The sequence below is a fragment of the Geosmithia morbida genome, assembly GCF_012550715.1.
Source record: "Geosmithia morbida isolate 1262 chromosome Unknown scaffold_1, whole genome shotgun sequence".
Lineage (NCBI taxonomy): Eukaryota > Fungi > Ascomycota > Sordariomycetes > Hypocreales > Bionectriaceae > Geosmithia > Geosmithia morbida.
Window position 1 is genome coordinate 1,208,284 of NW_023336188.1, and position 20,077 is coordinate 1,228,360.

Genomic DNA, 20,077 nt, shown 5'->3' on the forward strand with positions numbered 1-20,077 from the left:
CTGACACACGCTCTCTGTCTTGACGATATACTTGCCGACAACGAAGCATTCTACAGTCCAGTACACCTAAGTATGATGGAACTGGACGACAAGTACGACGTATGCGTTGTCGGTGCAGGGCCTGCCGGGCTCATGCTAGGGTACGTCATCGAATTCCCTAGATAGGAAATAAAGCATCAGTGCTGACGATAGCGGCGCGTACAGAGCTATCCTGGCTAGGCTGGGGATCCATGTACGGTTGCTGGATGAGCGGCCAGACCAGACGACGGTAGGACGCGCCGATGGTATCCAACCCAAGACCATCGAGACGCTGCAGATGATGGGACTCGGGGATGAGCTTCTGCGCAAGGGCGTCAAGGTGTACGACATCTGCATGTGGAGAGGCTCGAACGAAACCGACATGAAGCGCATGGGTCGCGAGGTCCACTACCCAGCCGACGTAGTCGACGTGCTACATCCGTTCATCCTTCTCTGCCACCAGGGCATGGTGGAGAGCATCTTTGTCGACGACCTCCGTCTCAGCGGCGTCGAGGTCAGCCGCAGCTGCAGCTTCACATCCTTCGAATCATCAACAGACGAGGCGCCCCTCACTATCGATTGCCAGATCACGGGTGACGGCAAGACGACTTTTACTGCCGACTACCTTGTCGGCTGCGACGGCGCTCGGTCCGCCGTCCGCAGCAGCATCCCTGACACATATGCCCAGGGGACACCGCACAACTCGATATGGGGTGTGCTGGACGGAGAGCTGGACACCGACTTCCCCGACATCTGGAGCAAGACGCTGGTGTACTCCGAGCAGCACGGGTCCGTGCTCATGATCCCACGCGAGCGCAACATGACGCGCTTCTACATCGAGATGAAGACGTCGACGTCGTCCAAGGACCTGGGCCAGGAGTACGTCATGGAGCAGGCGCGCAAGGTCCTGGCCCCGTACCGCGTATCGTGGGTGTCGGTCGAGTGGTTCGGCAACTACGCCGTGTCGCAGCGCGTCGCAGCTCGCTTCAGCGACCCCCGGCTGCGCGCCTTCATCGCCGGGGACGCCAGCCACACCCACAGCCCCAAGGCCGCACAGGGGATGAACACGAGCGTGCACGACTCGTGGAATCTCGGCTGGAAGCTCAACCTGGCCTCCCGAGGGCTGGCTAGTCGCGACGTCGTCCTGGGGAGCTACGAGCACGAGAGGAAGAAGATTGCCCACGACCTCATCAACTTCGACCTGGAGCACGCCAACGAGATTGCTGCCGGGAATCCGGAGAGCCTGGCTCAGAATTTCCGCACCAACACGCGCTTCATCTCCGGCGTCGGTATAGAGTACGGCGACAATGCCCTGAACATTCCCCTTTCTGGACCTGCTGCTGGGGAACTCCTGCCGGGTCGTAACCTGGTCCCAGCCAAGGCCACGCGCTATATTGACGCCAACCCTGTCGACCTGCAGCTCGATATCCCTATGCTCGGCCAGTTTCGAATCTACTGCTTTGTCCCCGATGTCAACGATTCGGCCTCTGCGGAGTTCCTCTGCCAGCTCAATGCCGGCATCACGGCTTCTGATTCCTTCATGGCACGGGTGTCAATCGCCGCCGCCCAATCTTACAAAGAGAGGCCACGTGCGAAGCGTGAGGATGATGTGTATCTCCGCCCGGAGAGGTATACGAGTGTTAGCGAGCTCTTTTCGTATTCTCTCATCAGTAGGTTTTCCCGCTCATCCGAACAGTAAGCTTTTCATCTTCGTGCTGACGACTTTCCATCATCGTCAGCCTCCTCGGACAAGAAGACGTTTGAGATCTCCGACCTGCCCTCTCTATTCGCAGGGAACAGGTGGACTGTGTACTTGGATGACTGCGCCCATCTCGATACACAGAAGCGCTCTTGCACTGACAAGTGGGTTGGAGGCCTCACCTCTGATGAAGTTGCCCTTGTCAGTGTGCGCCCTGATGGGTACGTCGGTTCGATGAAGACATGCAAGGTGACCGATGGGAAGGAGGCAGCTTCGTGGCTCAACGACTACTACTCTGCATTCCTCCAAATTCCGGGGACGGCATAGACATGGAGCTGGGCCGACGGTGGGAGTGTGTATAGAACGGGAAGCATCCCAGGTAGACAGCTTGTCTGTATACAATGCCGACCATGCATGTGAAGACCAATATATCTCTGACGCAACATGACCTTTCAAGTCTGGTCAAATCGCATATAGCCCATAGTCTTATTACGCTTGCTAGAGCATACGAGGGAAGCCTAGTGTATGTGAGTACCGTCGACAAATACACTGTCCCTTGTTATTTGCCGGCGTCCAGAACAATGAATACCCTTCATGAAGTTTATAGGTGTACAAAGATCACAGTCTGGAGTCTGGCATTACTGACGCAATAGATGATAGAACGTTATCGGTGAATGCACACTTGCTATCCACCCTCTCTTACGACCGGGATGCACATCCATCTCTTCGGCAACGCGGCAACCTAGGCTTGTCGAGATAGATATCACCCTGGAGGGTTGTTCTCTTTATCAGCATATCCTGCGGTATACCTTGCCTGCTACATGCTGCATGCGGTACATGCTCTGGTGCGGTAAGCTACGGCCAGACCCGGGGTACAGTGGGGGTGGGAGAGGCCCGCGGTCATCACTATCTGGAATCTTCGTATAGGTTGATAAGTCGCAAGCCGTTGTAGATGCCAGCCGATCCGCACCCAGAACACCGTAACTATGATTAGCTCGTCGCTGGTATCGAATCGGTCGAGACAAGGGCGCACCCCGGTATTATGCAGTGTAATGGACACTGATAGCTCGTATCATTGAAGCAATGTACACGTCCTTTATATGAGCAGATCTCTCGGCACTCTTGTCGATATTCCTGGCCGCCCAGACATGAGAAGGAGAAGACCGGCAATTTGACCCTACCCTCAATCCTCGGGTTGCACCCCTAATTCCTATAATCCCCTACCGCCAGCGGGGAATAGCCGTCTCCTCTCCTCCTCCCACTATCACCTATTGTCGTACTCTGTTCTCGTATATCTACACACACAGATAGACGGACGATGGCATCGATGCATGACGAAGAGTCTTCCTCCGTGGAGCCGGACCAGGGGAAGATGGTCAAGGCCGTCATCTCCTCTCCCACCGGTTCCATCGGCACTGGAGCAGTCGAGCCGTTTGACATCGATGATGCGGCTGCCCGAGATTTTTTTGGAAGCTCAATTTCCGACTCATACCGTCTCAAGTCGGAGTTGATTTCCTACCACCTGGCTGAGATTGGCTTCGGGAGGTACGTATACTTATGCTTGTTTCGATCTTCCGGAATCAGAGAAGACATGGTTTCTCACAAGATTTTTTGGGACAATAGATTCCAGTGGCACCTGTTCATCGTCAATGGCTTCGGCTGGATGTGTGACAACTTCTGGAGCCAGGGTGTCACGGCTATCCGACCGCCCATTGCCAACGAGTTCACCGATATTGTTCACCTCAGCTTCAGCTCCGTCGCCTACTATGTAGGCCTCATCGTCGGAGCCTGGTTCTGGGGGACGGCCGCCGATGTCATCGGACGCAAGCCCGCTTTCAACCTGACCATTCTGCTGGGCGGCATATTCGGAGCTGCCGTCGCCGGTTCCCGGGACTTTCTCACCTTTTGCGCCCTGTGGGCCGTCATCGGCACCGCTGCCGGGGGAAACGTCCCCGTGGACAGCATCGTCTTTCTCGAGTTCGTCCCCCAGACTCACCAGTGGCTCCTGGTCACGCTGTCTGGCTGGTGGAATCTCGGCCAGCTCGTCGTCTCCCTCCTCGCCTGGGTCTTTCTGGCCAACTACTCCTGTTCTGATAGCGATGCTCCTTGCCCCATCGAGGACAACATGGGCTGGTGAGTTCAGATAGTCCGTGACCTTTCCCCTTTCATTCATCTCCCGATGCTAACCGTCTTGCACGGACTAGGCGCTACGTCATGATCACGCTTGGAGCAATTGCCTTGTTCCTGGCCATGATCAGAGTGCTGGTCTTCAAGATCCCCGAGTCCCCGCGCTTCCTCATCGCCAAGGGACGCGATGCAGAGGCCGTCGAGTCGGTCAACCACATTGCCCGCTACAACGGTAAGCCCGAGACGCTTACCGTCGAGATGCTCCGAGCCATCGACGAACGGCTCGGGACCGCGCCCGCTGCGTCCGCCGGTACCAAGTCGGAGGGCGCTGCCTCCAAGCTATCCGCCATGGACAGGATCAAGGAGAGCTTCCGGGACTACAGCACCCACAACTTCCGCAAGCTGTTTGCCGGCCGCAAGATGGCGCAGCACACGTCCATCACGTTTCTCATCTGGCTGACCATTGGAGTTGCCTACCCCCTGTACTTTGCCTTCATCACGTCGTACCTCGAGAACAACACCAGCTACTCAGCCGACACGGGGTTCAACCATACATACAAGGTGTACTGCATCGTATCCGCAGTCGGTATCGTCGGCCCCATCCTGGCCGGATTTCTCGTCGAGACACGTTTCGGCCGTCGCTGGATGATGGCAATCTCTGCGGTCCTGACTGGCGTCTTTCTCTTTGCCTACACATCTGTCGATACTGAGGCCGGGAACATTGGCTTCCAAGCTGCCACGGCCATTCTAGGGAATTTCGGTAAGTCTAGGTCTGTCCGTTGATTTTTCGTCCCCCCCCCTGTCCACGCAAGACTAACTGGATCGTTTCCCCATCCTCAGAGTACGCTGTTATGTTTGCGTTCACCCCAGAGTCCTTCCCAGGAATAGTTCGCGGAACAGGGACAGGCATTGCAGCTACACTTCTTCGCCTCGGAGGACTTGCAGCGTCATTCATCTCCACATACGCCGGCTACACAGTGGTTCCTATTTATGCCAGTGCTGCGCTCTGGATTTTAGTAGGATTCTTTTGTCTGGGATTGCCATACGAGACTCACGGACACGCTTCTATCTGATCGTGTTTATCGGCCATCTCGATACACGGCAAGGCAAAAAATACATGTACTACGATTCTCTGAAGGATATTTTCATGTTTATGTACTCATATCTATTTTCAATTGTTCAAACCAGGCTGGTCTGATGAGAGGAGGGAGACATTCATTCAGAGAAAGATAATTAAGACTGAAAAACAAGACCAGCTTGGCAGCGCACCGCTTATAGTGATAGTGCAGCTTTCGTCGGCTACACCAACAGGCAGACTCGTGCAACTGTCCTCGAAGGAAAACTACTATAGACAGCTGTGCTTGAGACGACTCTGAAGACTATCCTGTAGATCTGCTACATATTCAATCGTAGGCGAGCATCTCTTGAAGAAAACAAGCTCGGCGTCATTTCTGTACAACCAAATGCAATATTAGACGAGACTACTACATGCTCTCTTCTTTACTGGCCGGCCAGTTCATACATCTTGAGATAGGACGTGTCGGAGAATGAAAGCGACCTAGCTAGGAAGACGTCCACAGCCACCTACATCTCCACAGGTAATTGGGCCATTGGATCACGAATTGGTATTCAATTAAATGACATGATGATCAATTGCAAAGCGCAATCTTGATTGCATCCCTAATCGAGTAGACTTCAGGGATTGACTTGACACGTAATACTGTGTAGTAGTTACCAGGTACACGCGACCGTTGCGACGTTGCTTCTCTGGGATAGTGGCAGACTCCGCCCCCACTCTTGATGTTCCATCCATTTCCGCGAGCTCTGATCTGCAAGCCGATCTGGATAAGGAGATGGGGGGGGGGGGGAGTGACCAGGACGATAGAGTACATCAACATGAGTGGGGTGCTTCATAATACTCCACGACGGCGCTTGGACTGTTTTCAGCTCTTGGCTTGGGAGGCTACGGGGATCAGGCAGGACATTTCTCCCAACCCCTGAATCCTTGGGGGAGAATTGACGGCGCTGAGTGGTCGACGTTTTCAAAAGAGGAAATGATGGCGGCAAGCCGTGTAAGTCAAACAGCCGTGGCATCGGTGGCAAAGGTGGATATGGACAGTTCACCCACCCGCGACCCTTGTTCCACTCTTGGAGGAGGATCTGGCTCCAGAGTTTTCATGTTGTTGCCTCCTTCTGAGGAACACACGTGTCTGCCGTGTTGTTCAACGAGGGGAGATGATCCTTTTCAAATAGTGGCCGTAAGGAGTCCCCTTCGAGGCGACCAGAATAGCATCCTCTTCTCTCTCCCATCATCACACAGATCCTTTCCATCATATCACCCAGCATGCCTGTTGCAACGACCCCTCCCCCGGCCTTTGCGGCGCTTGAGTCGACCCCTCTCTTTGCTCCCTTTAAGCTCGGCAGCCTGGCCCTCAAGCACCGCATCGTCCAGGCCCCCAACACGCGCATGAGGTGTGATGTCGACTCCCAGGGCGTCAACATTCCCGGCCCCCGCGTAGTCAAGTACTACAGTGACCGCGCTTCCGACGGTGGCCTTCAGATCACCGAGGCCACCGACATCTGCCGCAATGCCAGCGGCTACCCTCGCGTCCCCGGTGTCTTCACCGACTCTCAGCTCCAGGGTTGGCGCAAGGTAACGGACGCCGTCCACGCCAAGGGTGGCTTCATATACGTTCAGCTGTGGTACACCGGACGCGCCTCGTCTAGCGGCCTGCGTGGTGGCGAGACCCCTGTGTCTTCCAGCGACGTTCCCATGAATGGCAACTACCTCGACGGAACGGCTTGCAAGGACGGCCCCCCGCGCCCTCTGACGGTCGATGAGATCAACGACCTTACTCGCGAGTGGGGTGCCGCGTCCAAGAGGGCCGTCGAGGTTGCTGGCTTTGACGGCGTTGAGATTCACGGTAAGCTCAATTCCCAATACCCTCCCTTCGTCCTTCTTCCCCACTAACGCGCATGTCCAGGTGCCAACGGCTACCTTCTGGAGCAGTTCCTCCACGACAACATCAACAAGCGCACGGATGAGTTTGGAGGCTCTATCGAGAATAGAGCGCGCTTTGTCCTGAACGTCATCAAGTCCGTAAGCGATGCGATCGGCCCCGACCGCGTCGGCATCCGCCTCTCCCCCTACAACTACTTCCAGGACACCCGTGACAGTGATCCCAACACGCACTGGGCCTACCTCTGCAACCAGATCGCTCTCCTGGATGCCTCCCATAGGCCCGCCTATGTTCACATGTATGCCTACCTTCTGTCCTTTTCTTTACCCTCTCCCAGATATCATGCCAGATTGGCTGATACTTGAAAACTAGGATCGAGCCCCGATTCGACGAGGTTCTCGATGAGGAACAGAAGCTCGCATCGCTCGACAATGGGAAGAAGATTACCAACTCCCTCAACACCTTCCGTGACATCCTGCGTCCTTCTGGCGTTAGCTTCATAGCTTGTGGAAACTTTGACCGTGACAACGCCGTTCCTAAGCTCAAGGCTGAGGAGGCAGACCTTATCGCCTTTGGCCGCCAATTCATCTCCAACCCCGACTACGTTGAGCGTCTCAGGAATGGCTGGCCCCTCAATGCTTATGACCGCTCGACATTCTACGGTGCCGACCCGCTGGATAAGGGCTACAACGATTACCCTTTTTATGACAAGGAAGCTGCCAGCAGCACTGAATAGATGAATCGACATAAGGACTCATAGACTTGCTTGATGGGCTAGGGTCTGTGCACGTACATACAACACTCACCGTTTGGTGGATGAATAGATGAATATTTGCATGAAATGGGATTGACAAGCACGGCATATTTCAAAGCTCACGTGAAGTAGCTGATTCTTTCCTGACCGCACTCGCTCCTCATTCAAAGGTTTCACAGTACGGAACTTGAACCAAGCGACTCCCAGGTCGACGCCGCAGACGAGGGAGGGCATGTTGATGGAAGTCTCTGTCGATTGATCCATGATATATCCCTACGGCCTCGTCACGAAATATCGATACAATATGCTGACGTTTTTCAGCTGGGGGCGTTTCCAATGCAATGATGTCGGCATGTGTGCGTGTAATTTACATGCATCGTCATCCATACTACAAGTAGGTCACAGAGTCCAAGTGCATCAGTCAATCATAAGATGGGCAACAGATTAGACGGCTCTTATATACAGGTCAGTGTCACTCATCAACCTAGAGACTAGCTCGCTCAGTGATGACATTCTGGCCATCCTTCTGCTTGCTAGCCACAGAGGTCCATTTTGCTGCCACATCTTCCCACATGTCGTATGTCAAAAGCCACCTTCCGACACCGTTGTACCTCCAGGGGAACGGATCGTCGCCTGTCTCGGGGGACTTGGGGAGCGTCGCATTCTCCTGCGAAAGCCAAACTCTATCAGACTCGTTGTACTTCTTGAACCGCTCATCACGCTCCACCTGCTCCGGGCCATCGTGGAGATGGTAAATCCACTGGTTGTACGTGCCACGCTGCACCACCTTTTCCGTGCGCTCCCTGCGGCTAGCCTCATACACCTCGAGCGCCAGCTTCTTGCTGGGCACAGAGCCCTTGTTCACCTTGGCAAGGCATATGCCGAGAACGCCTGCGTCCTCGAGGGCCATGCCGGCCCCGCTGGCAAGGTATGGGAGGGTGGCGTGGACGGCATCCCCGAGCATGGTCAATGACCCGGACGGGTGGGACCACGTCGGATCGAGGCCGGGGCGGATGCACAACCGCCATTTCAGGACCGAGTCGCACATCTGCATCATCTTGCCCAGACGGGGATCCCAGTCGGCAAAGTGGTTTCGCATCTCTTCGATGTCGCCAGCGAGCGTGTTGCCCCCATCGGCGGGCATGTCGTCCGGCACGAGAAGCACCATGTTGAACAGCTCGCCACCCTTGAGAACGTAGTTGACGGCGTGCTTGTCCGGGCCGACCCAGTAGTTGACCTGGGGATCTTCGATGAAGGGCCGAAGATCCGGGTCCTTGAGCATCTCCGATGCAGGGAGGAGGAGCCTGTAGGCCAAGTCCCCTGTCAACTGCGGGGGGTCGGGCTTCTCGAGGAGTCTCTCCCGCAGCGTCGAGTTGATACCGTCTGCGCCGACGACGAGGTCCGAGTCGATCCTGGAGCCGTCAGCCATGATCAGGGAACATAGCAAGCCGTCGGCTGATACTGAATAGTCATTGACCCTGGCACCCGTGACAATCTTGGCACCGAGCTCCTTGGCACGGTCGAGGAGAACCTTGTGCAGGTTTGCCCTGTGGAAATCCCAGAACGGATATCCGCCGGCCGCGGCGGAGTAGTCGTGGTAGTCCATCTCGCCGAGCAAATTTCCCTTCCAGCCTAGGAAGTTGCACTTGCGAGGCTTTGTCGCCAACTTTTCCAGCGCTTTCTCGACGCCCCATGACTGGAGAACCCGGGCGGCATTGGGGAGGACTTGGATTCCTGCGCCGACCTCGCCGATAGCCGAGGCTGCTTCGAGCACCGTCACATTGTGGCCGGCGAGTAGGATGGCAATGGCTGCTCCAAGTCCTCCTAGCCCAGCTCCGACAATATGGACCTAATATTGTGTCAATATGTGTTCAATTCCCCTTCTTTTTTCTCGCAGACACGGGTTAGAGAAAGTTGACAATGCCGCGTCGCTTACATTCAGTCTGTCCGCAGCAGCGCGGTATATCTTTTCCTGGGGTTGAATGCTTATCATCTTGGCGATGGAATCTGGTTGCTAGTATACATAGATCCAAAGCGACCCTTTTGTTTCCCGGCGCATGTATTACCCTTATGGTCGTCAATCATACGGCATACATGCTCTTGTTTACGGACCCCATTCGTAATCGCAACACAATCTGCCAACTTGTGACACTGACATGGTCATACAACCAACTATGGATTCTGATCCAGCTTTGCTACGATAACGATGGTGGGGTTTCGGTGATACATTGCAGTGTGCCAAGTCTCAGCTGCAATACGGTACGACCGCTTTCTCCTCGAGATAAGGAGTGGGGAGGCACACCTCACCCCCTTCTCCCCCCACTCCTGTTCACGCGCTTGATACCGGCGATGGTTCCCTCGATTGCCCGGCCGAGAATAGTGGCAACCAGAAACAAGGCCGGCAGCTTCTCCGGTCGCGCACATTGTCCCATTCACGACTGCGAGGGGGGCTCCAGGTTTCTCTGAAGGCCGCCTATGCGATCTTATCCATCCCATCCGATCCCATCCCACCCCTGCTGCCACAGAAGGCCCATACCGCCAGTAACTTACACCTGTCGACTATTTTCTTTCTGCCAGCCTTGGGAACCGTGCAAAAGTGGATGCCAAGGAGATCACCATGGAGGTCCCTCAATCGTCGTCTTCTGGAGGCTCTGATAGAGCATCGCAGGATGGATCGACTGCATCGACTGCCCATCACTGCCCTCATCCAGGCTGTGGAAAGAAATTCACCCGTGCCGAGCATCTCCAGCGTCATGCCCTCAACCATACGCCAGGGGGGTTAGCATGCTCCGTCTGTAGCGCCAGCTTCAAGCGTCCTGACCTCTTGAGTAAGTCGGCGAAAGGCGTGTTGGTGACTGTCATCTGGTGTTCTTCATTCTCGTTTCTCTCTTTTCTCCTTCAAATCTACCATTTTGAAGATGCAGTGTACCTGCATACATGATTACATGCTCGTGTTACTGACATTTACTCTGATCATGCTTGTAGAGAGGCATATGGACCGCCATCGGCAAAAGGATCTCGAGGCTGGAGGTCTTGGATTTGGCGTTCTCGACACAAGAAAAAGAGCCTGGAAAGCCCCTGACGGGTCCATCGTCGACAAGCGCCCGTGTCGGAACTCTGAGGGAAACAATCGCTCTTCATCTACCGGGCGCCCCCAACGGAGGTATCAAGAGCCTTCACCAGACGCAGAATCTTCACAGGACGCTTCATCGCCGTCCCCATCTCTTTCTCAACAGGCGGTACATACGGGGCTGGAACATACCCAGCCGCAGCCCCCTGTGCTCTCTCGTAACCAGCCGCAGCAGAAGCTTGCGGCGGCTGAAAATCTCGACGCGAGTCTTGGCTTGCCTGTCTCGGCGGGCGGCTCGTATAATCCGTATATCGGCTTCACAGACACCTCTCAGCAAGGAGATACCGTCCTTGGTCCCTTTGTCGACTCCTGGTTCGATCAGTGCCAACCGACTCTGGCGGACCTCAACATCTACGGCGACTACGAGCAGATATTCCAGCCAGACACTGCCAGCTCGTTTAACATGCCTTATACGACTGCCGTGGATTACAACTGGCTATTCAACGCAAACGCTCTACCCAGACAGTTCAATCAAGATATCCACGTCACCAGCGCCGAGGAGCAGACAATTGGCATTCAGGAACCGCAGCAACGGCCACAGCATCCCATATATGCCCTCTCCCCCGAATCGATGGGCAGAACTGGGCCGTGTTCCGATATGAGTAGTGATCGCCGCCACAGTACAGTGGAGGCCGAGATGCGCCCTGACAGCATTTCTCAAGTTACTCCCGGCGCCCAAGAACCGCAGAAGAGCACTCAGATCCCAGTCTCAAGCCCATCTCCACAAGTTGGAGCACGCCGCCCGGGTGCGCGTTGGCCACTCAAATACCAACCACTACCGGTCGAAATGGAGCGGCCCCTTTCCACCATACAGGATAACATCCCGCTACCCCGTCTCAACGACAGTATCAGAGGTTCTCTCCTGTCTATCATAGAGGTCGCGAATCCTCACCTTCCCGACCCGAGGGTCCCTCTGAGGGAGGACCCCAATCTTACAACCGAATCTCTCCAAACATGGCTGGACCTCTACTTCACACGCTTCAACACAATGTATCCGCTCATTCACCTCGCCACTTTCAACCCTGAGACTGCTGAGCCGCTTCTCCTCTTATCTCTCCTCCTTCTGGGGGCAACATACTCCCACAAGGATGCACATCAACTTGCTGTCTGTATCCATGATGTTATCCGCTCAAGGATATTCTCCCACGCCGGTTTCAGTCCTCAGCCCCCGCTGTGGACGCTCCAGACCATACTCCTTGTAGAGTGTTTCGGGAAGTCCAGAGCCGGGCAGAAGCAGCACGACATGAGCCACCTCTTTCACGGACTCTTGATCAACCTCATTCGGAGGTCCGACTGTCAATCCATTAAACCTCCACCCCCACCGTCGCACCCAGTGGATAATGCGACGCTTCAGACCGCATGGGAACATTGGGCCATAGCAGAGCAGAAAAAAAGGTAGAGACCGCTCTTCAACTCCCCATATCACTTCATCCATTCAGCTGACAATCATAAAGGCTCGCCCTTCTCTGCTTCATGTGGGACACCCAACACGCCGTCCTCTTCTGCCAAAGCCTGTGCATGTCTGCGTTTGAGCTGCGGCTCGACATGCCCTCAGCTCAGACGGTGTGGGAGGCACCGAACCCAGCGGCATGGGCCTCGGCATGGAGAGCGGTCATGGCAAAGAGCCAAAATGTCTCCTTCTTGGCAGCTCTCAAGTCATACCTGGCTCCCTCGGTCCCACGCCCGGTGGCGCTCACTTCCCTATCGAGGGTGCTCATCCTACACGGTATAATGGCTACATACTGGGATATGAACCGGCGTGACCAGACATCGCTTGGAGTTGTCGAAGGCCGAAACGGGGGCTCTTCTTGGAGAAGATTGATCTCGTCGGCATACGATCTCTGGAAGGCGGACTTCGACGCTTACTGCGCTGCCACTCTAGCCCGTTATCAGAGCGGGCACTCCATGACGCCACACAACGACAGCTACCAAGCCGAGATCAATTCTTTTGGCGCAGCTTACAGGGCCCTCTATCACTCGGCTCAGATCATACTCAACATGGACTTTCTCGATGTCCAGATCTACGCCGGTGCTCGGAATATCCTCGGCCGCCCCGTACAGCAGAGGGATTACATCCACTCGGCCAATGTTGTGAAAAGATGGGCGACATCGGAGGATCGAGCTCGAAGAGAGGGCTCGCATGCCAACAGCCCCGCCTCGGATGTTCAGGATGCGTCTGCCCCGACTGGCAGGGCCGAGCAGAGTCCGAGCCTTGCGGCATTCCATGCTGCGCGCATGCTGCACAACGACCTGTCCAGCCTGACAGAGTCGGACGCCATGGCCATGTTCCACGTCCCGTGGTGCCTGTACATCGTTACCCTGACGTGTTGGGCATATAACCATGTGCGCCCGACGCGTCCACAGAAGCTGTCGCCGGGTGAAGGTGCTGATTCTGACGATTCCGACGAGATCATATGGGATCCCAGGGGCGGGATGCAGAGTCTAGTGGCAGAGATGGCGGGGCAGCCTGAGCAGAGGGGGTTCAAGGATAAGAAGAGGACCAGTGGTCTCGTGTGGACCATGGCGGAGATCTTGACAAAGGTCAGATGGGGGATCGTCCATGCCGGCGTGGTTGTACTGAAGGGACTGGTTCCTCAACGCCTGATTAATCAGTATGAAGAGCCGTCGGATTGGTGATGGAAAGGGCACACGTCCGTCTCGGAAAGATCGAATGGATGAATGACTATTTCTGATTTCACGGTGCAGTCTCTTTTCAAGCTGATTATACCTGTTTGTACAAACACCTGCAGACGCCGCATAATGGCCATTCTAGTCAGAATCTAAGCCTTGGGCCTCTAGGCAAACATCACTTACTCAGGTATATCTACGGCCTTACCCTCCCTGAGATAGATAGAAGGAATCAAGATCAATACAATAGCCGCGGCCCTTCCTTGGAAAGGGGGCTAGAGCACCTATATTATCTCTATCAACGCGCGTTTCGATGCTGCATCTGCCAGTCTACGCTTATGCGGGATGAATTGGATGTGTTTACGCGCGCGATGCAGCAGTATGCTTACCAGGCGAGCTCAGCTCGGGCAGTGCAAGCCTCGGCCTGGAGCTGTGAGCAGAACTGCTCCTCCTCAGACAGTTTTTCAGTGTCCATCTCGCCCTGGATACGGGGGGTGGCAGGCCAAATGAGCACACCGCCCTGCTCGAGTTCCCTCTCGCGATGCCTCATGACTTCTGTCCGCACGGTATCTTGAAAGTAAATGGGGCCCTGTAACGGGTCAGTATGTACATTTGATAATGCAGAGGGAGGAGAGAATAGATGAAAGGGGGGAGTAGGATTGGGTGCCAAGCCAGTCTACCTTTTCCTTGTCAGGGTGCAGTTCCCCGTTGGTGAAGACTCCAGCTTCGAGGTTGATCTGTGATCCATCGCACAGCTCCTTGTCCTCCTCCAGGACCTGCTTGTAGAAGGCGTTGACAGCGGCAAACTCCTCGTCGGTGGCGCTGAAGTGGCGGTATACTTCGTTCTCGACCCTGGTCTTGTTCTCGGAAAGCGGGATCATGCGCTGAATGTAAAAGAATTTCTGACTGTATGAAGTTAGTCCCATCCATATTATTCTCATCAGCGAGGAGGGCCTCTTTCCTCTACACTCTTTCTTCCTTGAACGGATGGAGACCAGAAGATGGAACCTACGTGACCGTGACAGAGGTAGAAGGGAAGAAAAAGGTGATGCACCGACGCATGTCGTCCCTCTCGGTCTCGGCACTCTTGTTAACAATGGTGTGCTCGAGACAGCTCCCATTGGGCTCAACACGATACTTGGGAATATCAGACACCCCGGCGATGAGAGGGTGCGAGGTAGGACAGTGGTAGCACTCGTTGTAGTTCTCCATGACAGACTTCCAGTTGGCATCGATCTCCATGTCCCAGACGTGGCTGTAGGAGAAGGCCTTGTCGTAGTCGAACTGGGTCATGCGGGGCTGCTCGTCGACCTTGGAGAACTCGACCTCCCACGACGTCTCGGGCTTGCCGTCGGGCCCGGAAACGTCGAGGTTGATCCAGATGAAGCCGACCTTGTCGACGTGGACGTGGATGGGGAGCAGGCCGTGCTGGGACTTGTCGAAGCCCTTCACCGTGTCGAAGCGCGGTGCCTTGGCCAGGTTTCCCTTGTGCCCGTAGGACCAGCCGTGGTACTTGCAGCTCAGAACGGTGGCCTTCCCGCTAGGCTTATGAACGATGGGGTAGGCGCGGTGGCGGCAGGCGTTGTGGAAGGCGTTGACGTTGCCGTCGCGGTCCATGACCAGGAAGATGGGGAAGCCCGCGTAGTTGAGCGACAGGTACTGCCCGGCCTCGGAGAAGCGCAGCTTGTGCGTCACCAGAATCCATTTCCGCGAGAAGATGGCCCGGCGCTCGAGCTGGTACAGCTCAGGGGATCGATACCAGCTGGCCGGGAGGCCACGGACGGGTGCCGGCTTGCCGTCCTCCGGGGTCTTGGACCATCCCGTCAAGCCAAGGAAGCTAAACATGATGGGTGTGTACAGTATTGATTTATATAGACTGGTGTGTGAATTCAATCTTGATTGAATCGATCAGTTGTGTGATGGTGTTGTTCAATCGGTTCGTTCCCCTGTACTCTGTCCTCTGTCCTCTTCCGTCAATCTCACACTCACTGCGACGACACTCTTTTTGATCCTTCAAGTTTCTTTGCATCTTTTTTTAAAAAAAAAGGGGGGGGGAAAGATGATTGGATCAATACAACTCAGGAGGGTGGCTTTCTCCTTTTCTTTCTCCTCTCCATTCTTTTCTTTCTCTTCATTTCGATTACCGAAATCCCTGCCTTTCCAAAGTCTAGCCGTGATGCTACCCAGGTGACCCCTCCCCCACTGATGCTGATAACGATACCCGGGCAGTGAAATAAAGCATATTGGTTGAGTTTTGCATCGGGCTTGTCATCTTTTTGCCGGTCTTGATGTAGCGAAGTCGAGAATGGGGGAGGATCGCGATGGCCGATAAGAAGGAGTGGGGGTTGATGGCGAGAAATATCGACTGCAATATACGAGTGCCTATACGTATGTGATACTAGTAAGTAATATTAGAAGGAGACATGTAACACCACAACTTTCCAATGTGGCTATTGCCTCTCCATGACACTGTTGCCTTTTGATGTCTGCGTCAATATCCCGTAACGCTACATATATCGACAGACACGTGAAGTATAAGTGCGTGAGGACGGCAAGCCAAGGGGCAGAGACTCGTACGAGTTCCCAAGAAGAGGGGAGATGCAGACTCGGAAATACAGCATCGCCCATATACGACTAGTCACTAAACTTGTACGTATCAGCTCGGTTCCATCGCAGGGTAGCTGAACAATGAAGACTACCGATGTTCTAGATTGGGTTCTACATGCACCATGAGGAGCCTCACGCAGCAAGCATGAGATCGTGGCGGTGGCGGCGACGGAGCCACTACGGAGAGATGCTCACAGGCACACACACGCAGAGATGAAGGATGAATCAGTCATCAATCGTCAAGATGAGGAAAGGGAGATTGCGAAATCTCACGGTATCGCCGAGAGGGGGAGACAATAGACAACAGATCACGAGAGCGTATATGGTATTATCACTCAATTCACACAACTACAACTGAGCTCCATTGGAGCCGGGTCTCCGGAATATCCATCTATGGCTAGTAGCTACAAGCAAGAATCAATGGAGGAATTACAAGAGGAGTCCTCTGAAGGGCAGAGGGAAGGCGAAGCGCGAAAGTGGAGAAATGAAGAATGTATATACTCGTATGCATGCCCGACGACGACGACGACGACAACGACGAGTTGACAACGGCGGCGTCGACTCACACTACTGGCACTAGTTAGGATCGTCAGTGAGGGGGGACGAGACAGAAGACGGAGAAGAAGCAAAGGAAACAATACGGTGGGCCGCACCACCTTCCTTGGCGCCCTATGCGCATACCTGTCAGGGCTGGCTGGTTCTCCTCTTTTTTTCGTACGGCCAGGATCCGAGGTCGTACGAGTATCATTAGTGCTGCTGCAAGTACCAAAAGGAGCCAACCGTACGAGCGCAAGGAGCCTCCTCCTCTCGCAGAATCTCCTGGCTAGTGACGGTCACAATATCCCGAGTCCCCGACAAGTTGAGGCGAAAGGGAAAAGTGCAAGTACACATACGAGCTACCGCAGTCTACTATGAATACTTAGCATCGATAGTACATAACATATGATGATATTACGATTTACAAGCAACAGGTGGAGCCAAGGAGCCGAATAGGGGAACTACGGTGGTGGGACAGATGCATCATACGTTTATCTGCAGCCACACCATTTACGAGGACTCGCCCAGCTCTATGGATTTCGCTGGGTTTACTAGTATCATGAGCATTACAAGCAATGATGATGATTGGGTGATACTATTACCACATATAGCAATAGCAGCATGGCATAGCTCACGGGGTCGTAGCCATGCACTGATGGTGTCGTGGTCCGTGGAACTACTTATCTGGGCTGGTGCGATGGGAACTAAAGAAGGAACGTTAGGAAACTGGGGTAATAGCAGCGACGGAAGAGTCCAAGTCATGACTTACCCTTGGAGAGAAGAGGAAGAGAAGAAGAGGAAGAAGAGCTGCTAGGCGCTTGTTACATTCCATTCATCCGCAAGTCCCGCTTCCGCTATTGCGGGAGCCGCAGTTGTGCTTCTGGAGCCGCAATTGTACAGGAAACTAGGGACGCAAACTTTTGTCCGGTGCCCCCCCCCCCCCCCCCCCCGCTCATCTCCCCTTGCAAACTTGCAAGACAAGTCAACCAGTCAACCCACGCACACAGTCACGAGTCTGCGGAAATTTGGAAGACTTGCAGTTGCTTTCCCACTTGACTGAAGAAGTTGAGGCTATCAACTACCTTTCTTGTCATTAGGTTCATCGTTTCAGTTTAGTTTAATGAAACCTACCCCATCTTCTAGCCTCTCAACCCCGCGCGGGCTTCCCCAGCCGTCATCGTCATAGTGCCTCCCCGTGCCTCCCTTTGCCCCAGATCTCCACGTATCTCCGAGGCTCTAGATACCCTTGTCTACACCCTCTCTTGAGCCCTTTGAGCCCACCACGAGTAGTAGTAGGGAAAAAGTGGATGAGATGGAGGTAGAGATTCTTGCTTTCCTACTGACTAGCATGCTTCCCCCCAACCAACCTAACAACTGCAATGCTTTGCACTACCATCTCCACAACGGGGCCGTGGTCCGTGAAGCTGAAGCTCCATACGTCTCGTGATTTCTTCGTCTCGGTCGTATGGCTGGGACCCTCTCCTCACCTCATCGCAGGAAAAAAAGCCCACGTTTTTGCCCACCATGTCGCCTCATCAGCGCTCCGACCAAGGAATAGAGCATGTCCAGACTCCTAGTAATCCGTACACTGCCTTCCTGGTCTTCCTTGCCGCCGTGGCCGCGCTTCTCGCCCCTCCCTCCTCCCTCCTAACTCCTCCTCCCTCCCCCTGCCCCTCCGAAGAGGAGAGGAGTCAGAACACACCTACGTATTCTTCCATCGTAATGTAGCCCCGTAGCTCAACAACCGTACCATCCATCCCTTCCAATTGCTTCCCGTATTCCCGTCCCCCCGCAAAAGAATAACGCCGTTTCTTTACTCCGAGCTCGAGGTCCGAAGCTTGAGAGGAGAGTAGCGATAGTAGCAGTCGTTGCCCTTTCCACCCATGTATAAAAGGTCCTGTGCCCCTCCTTCAATTCGAATTCTCTGACCCCTCATCATACAAGCCCAACGTCATACATCACGCCACTTATACATTCACACACACACACACACACACTTGTTGCCACCAAGACAAAACAACCCGACACAGACACAAGAACACATCATGTCTGCTACTATTCCCCAGGAACAGTGGGCGCAGGTTGTTGAGAAGACGGGCGGTCGTAAGTTTTTCTTCTTCCTCTTCTGCTTTGCCCCTCTCCTTTCTTCTCTGTTCCCCCTCCACCTCTCAATTAGGTACATCAGCTGACATTGGCACGACACAGCCGTCGTTTACAAGAAGATTCCCGTCCAGAAGCCCGGTCCCGATGAGATCCTGGTCAATGTCAAGTTCTCTGGCGTGTGCCACACGGACCTTCACGCCATGATGGGTGACTGGCCCCTTGACACCAAGCTACCCCTCGTCGGCGGCCACGAGGGAGCCGGCTACGTGGTTGAGCGTGGCGCCCTGGTGACAGATGACGTGGTCAAGATCGGCCAGAAGGTCGGCATCAAGTGGATCAACGGCACCTGCCTCTCGTGCCCTTACTGCCTTCGCTCGGACGAGCCCCTCTGCCCCAAGGCCGACCTCTCCGGCTACACGGTCGACGGCTCCTTCCAGCAGTACGCCATCGCCAAGGCCGCCCACGTGGCGCGCATCCCCGACGAGTGCGACCTAGAGGCCGTCGCGCCCGTGCTCTGCGCCGGTCTCACCGTGTACAAAGGCCTGAAGGAGTCCGGGGCCCGCCCCGGCCAGACCGTCGCCATCGTCGGCGCCGGCGGTGGTCTCGGCTCGCTGGCCGTCCAGTACGCCACCGCCATGGGCCTCAACATCGTCGCCATCGACGGCGGCTCTGACAAGGGAGACCTGGTCCGCCGGCTCGGCGCCAGCACCTACGTCGACTTCACCAGCACCAAAGACCTGGTCGCCGACGTCAAGGCCGCCAGCTCCGACGGCCTCGGCCCCGACGCCGTCCTCCTCCTCGCCGTCACGGAGAGGCCGTTCCAGCAAGCAACCGAGTACGTCCGCTCGCGCGGCACCGTCGTCTGCATCGGCCTGCCCGCCAACGCCAAGATTTCCGCCCCCGTCTTCGACACCGTCGTCCGCATGATCAACATCAAGGGCAGCTACGTCGGCAACCGTGCCGACACCGTCGAGGCCCTCGACTTCTTCCGCCGTGGCCTCATCAAGGTCCCCTCCAAGACGGTCGGCCTCAGCAAGCTCCAGGACGTCTTCGAGCTCATGAAGGAGGGCAAGATTGTCGGTCGCTACGTTGTCGACACCAGCAAATAAGTGGTTTGCTGATAGTTGGCCACCTACTTCCTTCAAAACAGTGGTCTCTGTGTATACTTTTCTCTTCCTTTTTTCTTGTTGTTCCCTTTGTCACGAGCAAAGTGTTAAGCGGTTTTCGGTAAGCGGTTGGGCGGGTTTGTGAGCTGGTGGGCGTTGCACTGGTGGGCGTTGAAAGTATCGGTGGTAGAGAGGCGTTGAGAGAGAGATGATGATTTGATTAAATTTTGAAATGAAAATGAAAATCTTGAGAAAACAAAACCTTTTCGCACTTAAATCACTCAAATCCTCTTCGCAATTGTTGAAAACTATGCAGTATAAATCGGTTTCAAATGTTACGATTTTTGTTTGATAAAGATTCTAGCATCTACGTCGGAAACTCTCGCTGTCTTGACCGTTGCCTTGACC

General features: G+C 54.8%; 7 protein-coding genes across 7 annotated transcripts; 5 read left to right on the top strand and 2 right to left on the bottom strand.

The window, feature by feature from the left end:
• Positions 1-72: 72 nt before the first annotated feature.
• Positions 73-2,044, top strand: GMORB2_1114 (2-polyprenyl-6-methoxyphenol hydroxylase; the record flags this gene model as incomplete). Its single annotated transcript, XM_035463096.1, has 3 exons — positions 73-140; positions 205-1,688; positions 1,758-2,044. 3 exons carry the CDS (start codon positions 73-75, stop codon positions 2,042-2,044), a joined length of 1,839 nt encoding a protein of 612 aa, XP_035324520.1.
• Positions 2,045-3,035: 991 nt separating this feature from the next.
• On the top strand, positions 3,036-4,917 carry GMORB2_1115 (Sugar (and other) transporter; the record flags this gene model as incomplete). Its single annotated transcript, XM_035463097.1, has 4 exons — positions 3,036-3,262; positions 3,341-3,850; positions 3,922-4,604; positions 4,685-4,917. The coding sequence occupies 4 exons, from the start codon at positions 3,036-3,038 to the stop codon at positions 4,915-4,917; spliced, it is 1,653 nt and encodes a 550-aa protein (XP_035324521.1).
• A 1,271-nt stretch (positions 4,918-6,188) lies between these two features.
• GMORB2_1116 (NADH:flavin oxidoreductase / NADH oxidase family) lies at positions 6,189-7,540 on the top strand (the record flags this gene model as incomplete). The annotated part of the gene is made up of 3 exons (XM_035463098.1): positions 6,189-6,768; positions 6,829-7,102; positions 7,177-7,540. 3 exons carry the CDS (start codon positions 6,189-6,191, stop codon positions 7,538-7,540), a joined length of 1,218 nt encoding a protein of 405 aa, XP_035324522.1.
• A 502-nt stretch (positions 7,541-8,042) lies between these two features.
• GMORB2_1117 (salicylate hydroxylase) lies at positions 8,043-9,551 on the bottom strand (the record flags this gene model as incomplete). Its single annotated transcript, XM_035463099.1, has 2 exons — positions 8,043-9,407; positions 9,495-9,551. The coding sequence occupies 2 exons, from the start codon at positions 9,549-9,551 to the stop codon at positions 8,043-8,045; spliced, it is 1,422 nt and encodes a 473-aa protein (XP_035324523.1).
• A 624-nt stretch (positions 9,552-10,175) lies between these two features.
• On the top strand, positions 10,176-13,325 carry GMORB2_1118 (Fungal specific transcription factor domain; the record flags this gene model as incomplete). The annotated part of the gene is made up of 3 exons (XM_035463100.1): positions 10,176-10,386; positions 10,544-12,083; positions 12,143-13,325. The coding sequence occupies 3 exons, from the start codon at positions 10,176-10,178 to the stop codon at positions 13,323-13,325; spliced, it is 2,934 nt and encodes a 977-aa protein (XP_035324524.1).
• Positions 13,326-13,707: 382 nt separating this feature from the next.
• On the bottom strand, positions 13,708-15,161 carry GMORB2_1119 (Rieske [2Fe-2S] domain; the record flags this gene model as incomplete). Its single annotated transcript, XM_035463101.1, has 3 exons — positions 13,708-13,905; positions 13,997-14,222; positions 14,329-15,161. Coding segments are annotated over 3 exons (1,257 nt in total), but the record flags the coding sequence as incomplete, so codon positions are not given.
• A 3,344-nt stretch (positions 15,162-18,505) lies between these two features.
• On the top strand, positions 18,506-19,672 carry GMORB2_1120 (alcohol dehydrogenase, propanol-preferring; the record flags this gene model as incomplete). Its single annotated transcript, XM_035463102.1, has 2 exons — positions 18,506-18,563; positions 18,666-19,672. The coding sequence occupies 2 exons, from the start codon at positions 18,506-18,508 to the stop codon at positions 19,670-19,672; spliced, it is 1,065 nt and encodes a 354-aa protein (XP_035324526.1).
• Positions 19,673-20,077: the final 405 nt, after the last annotated feature.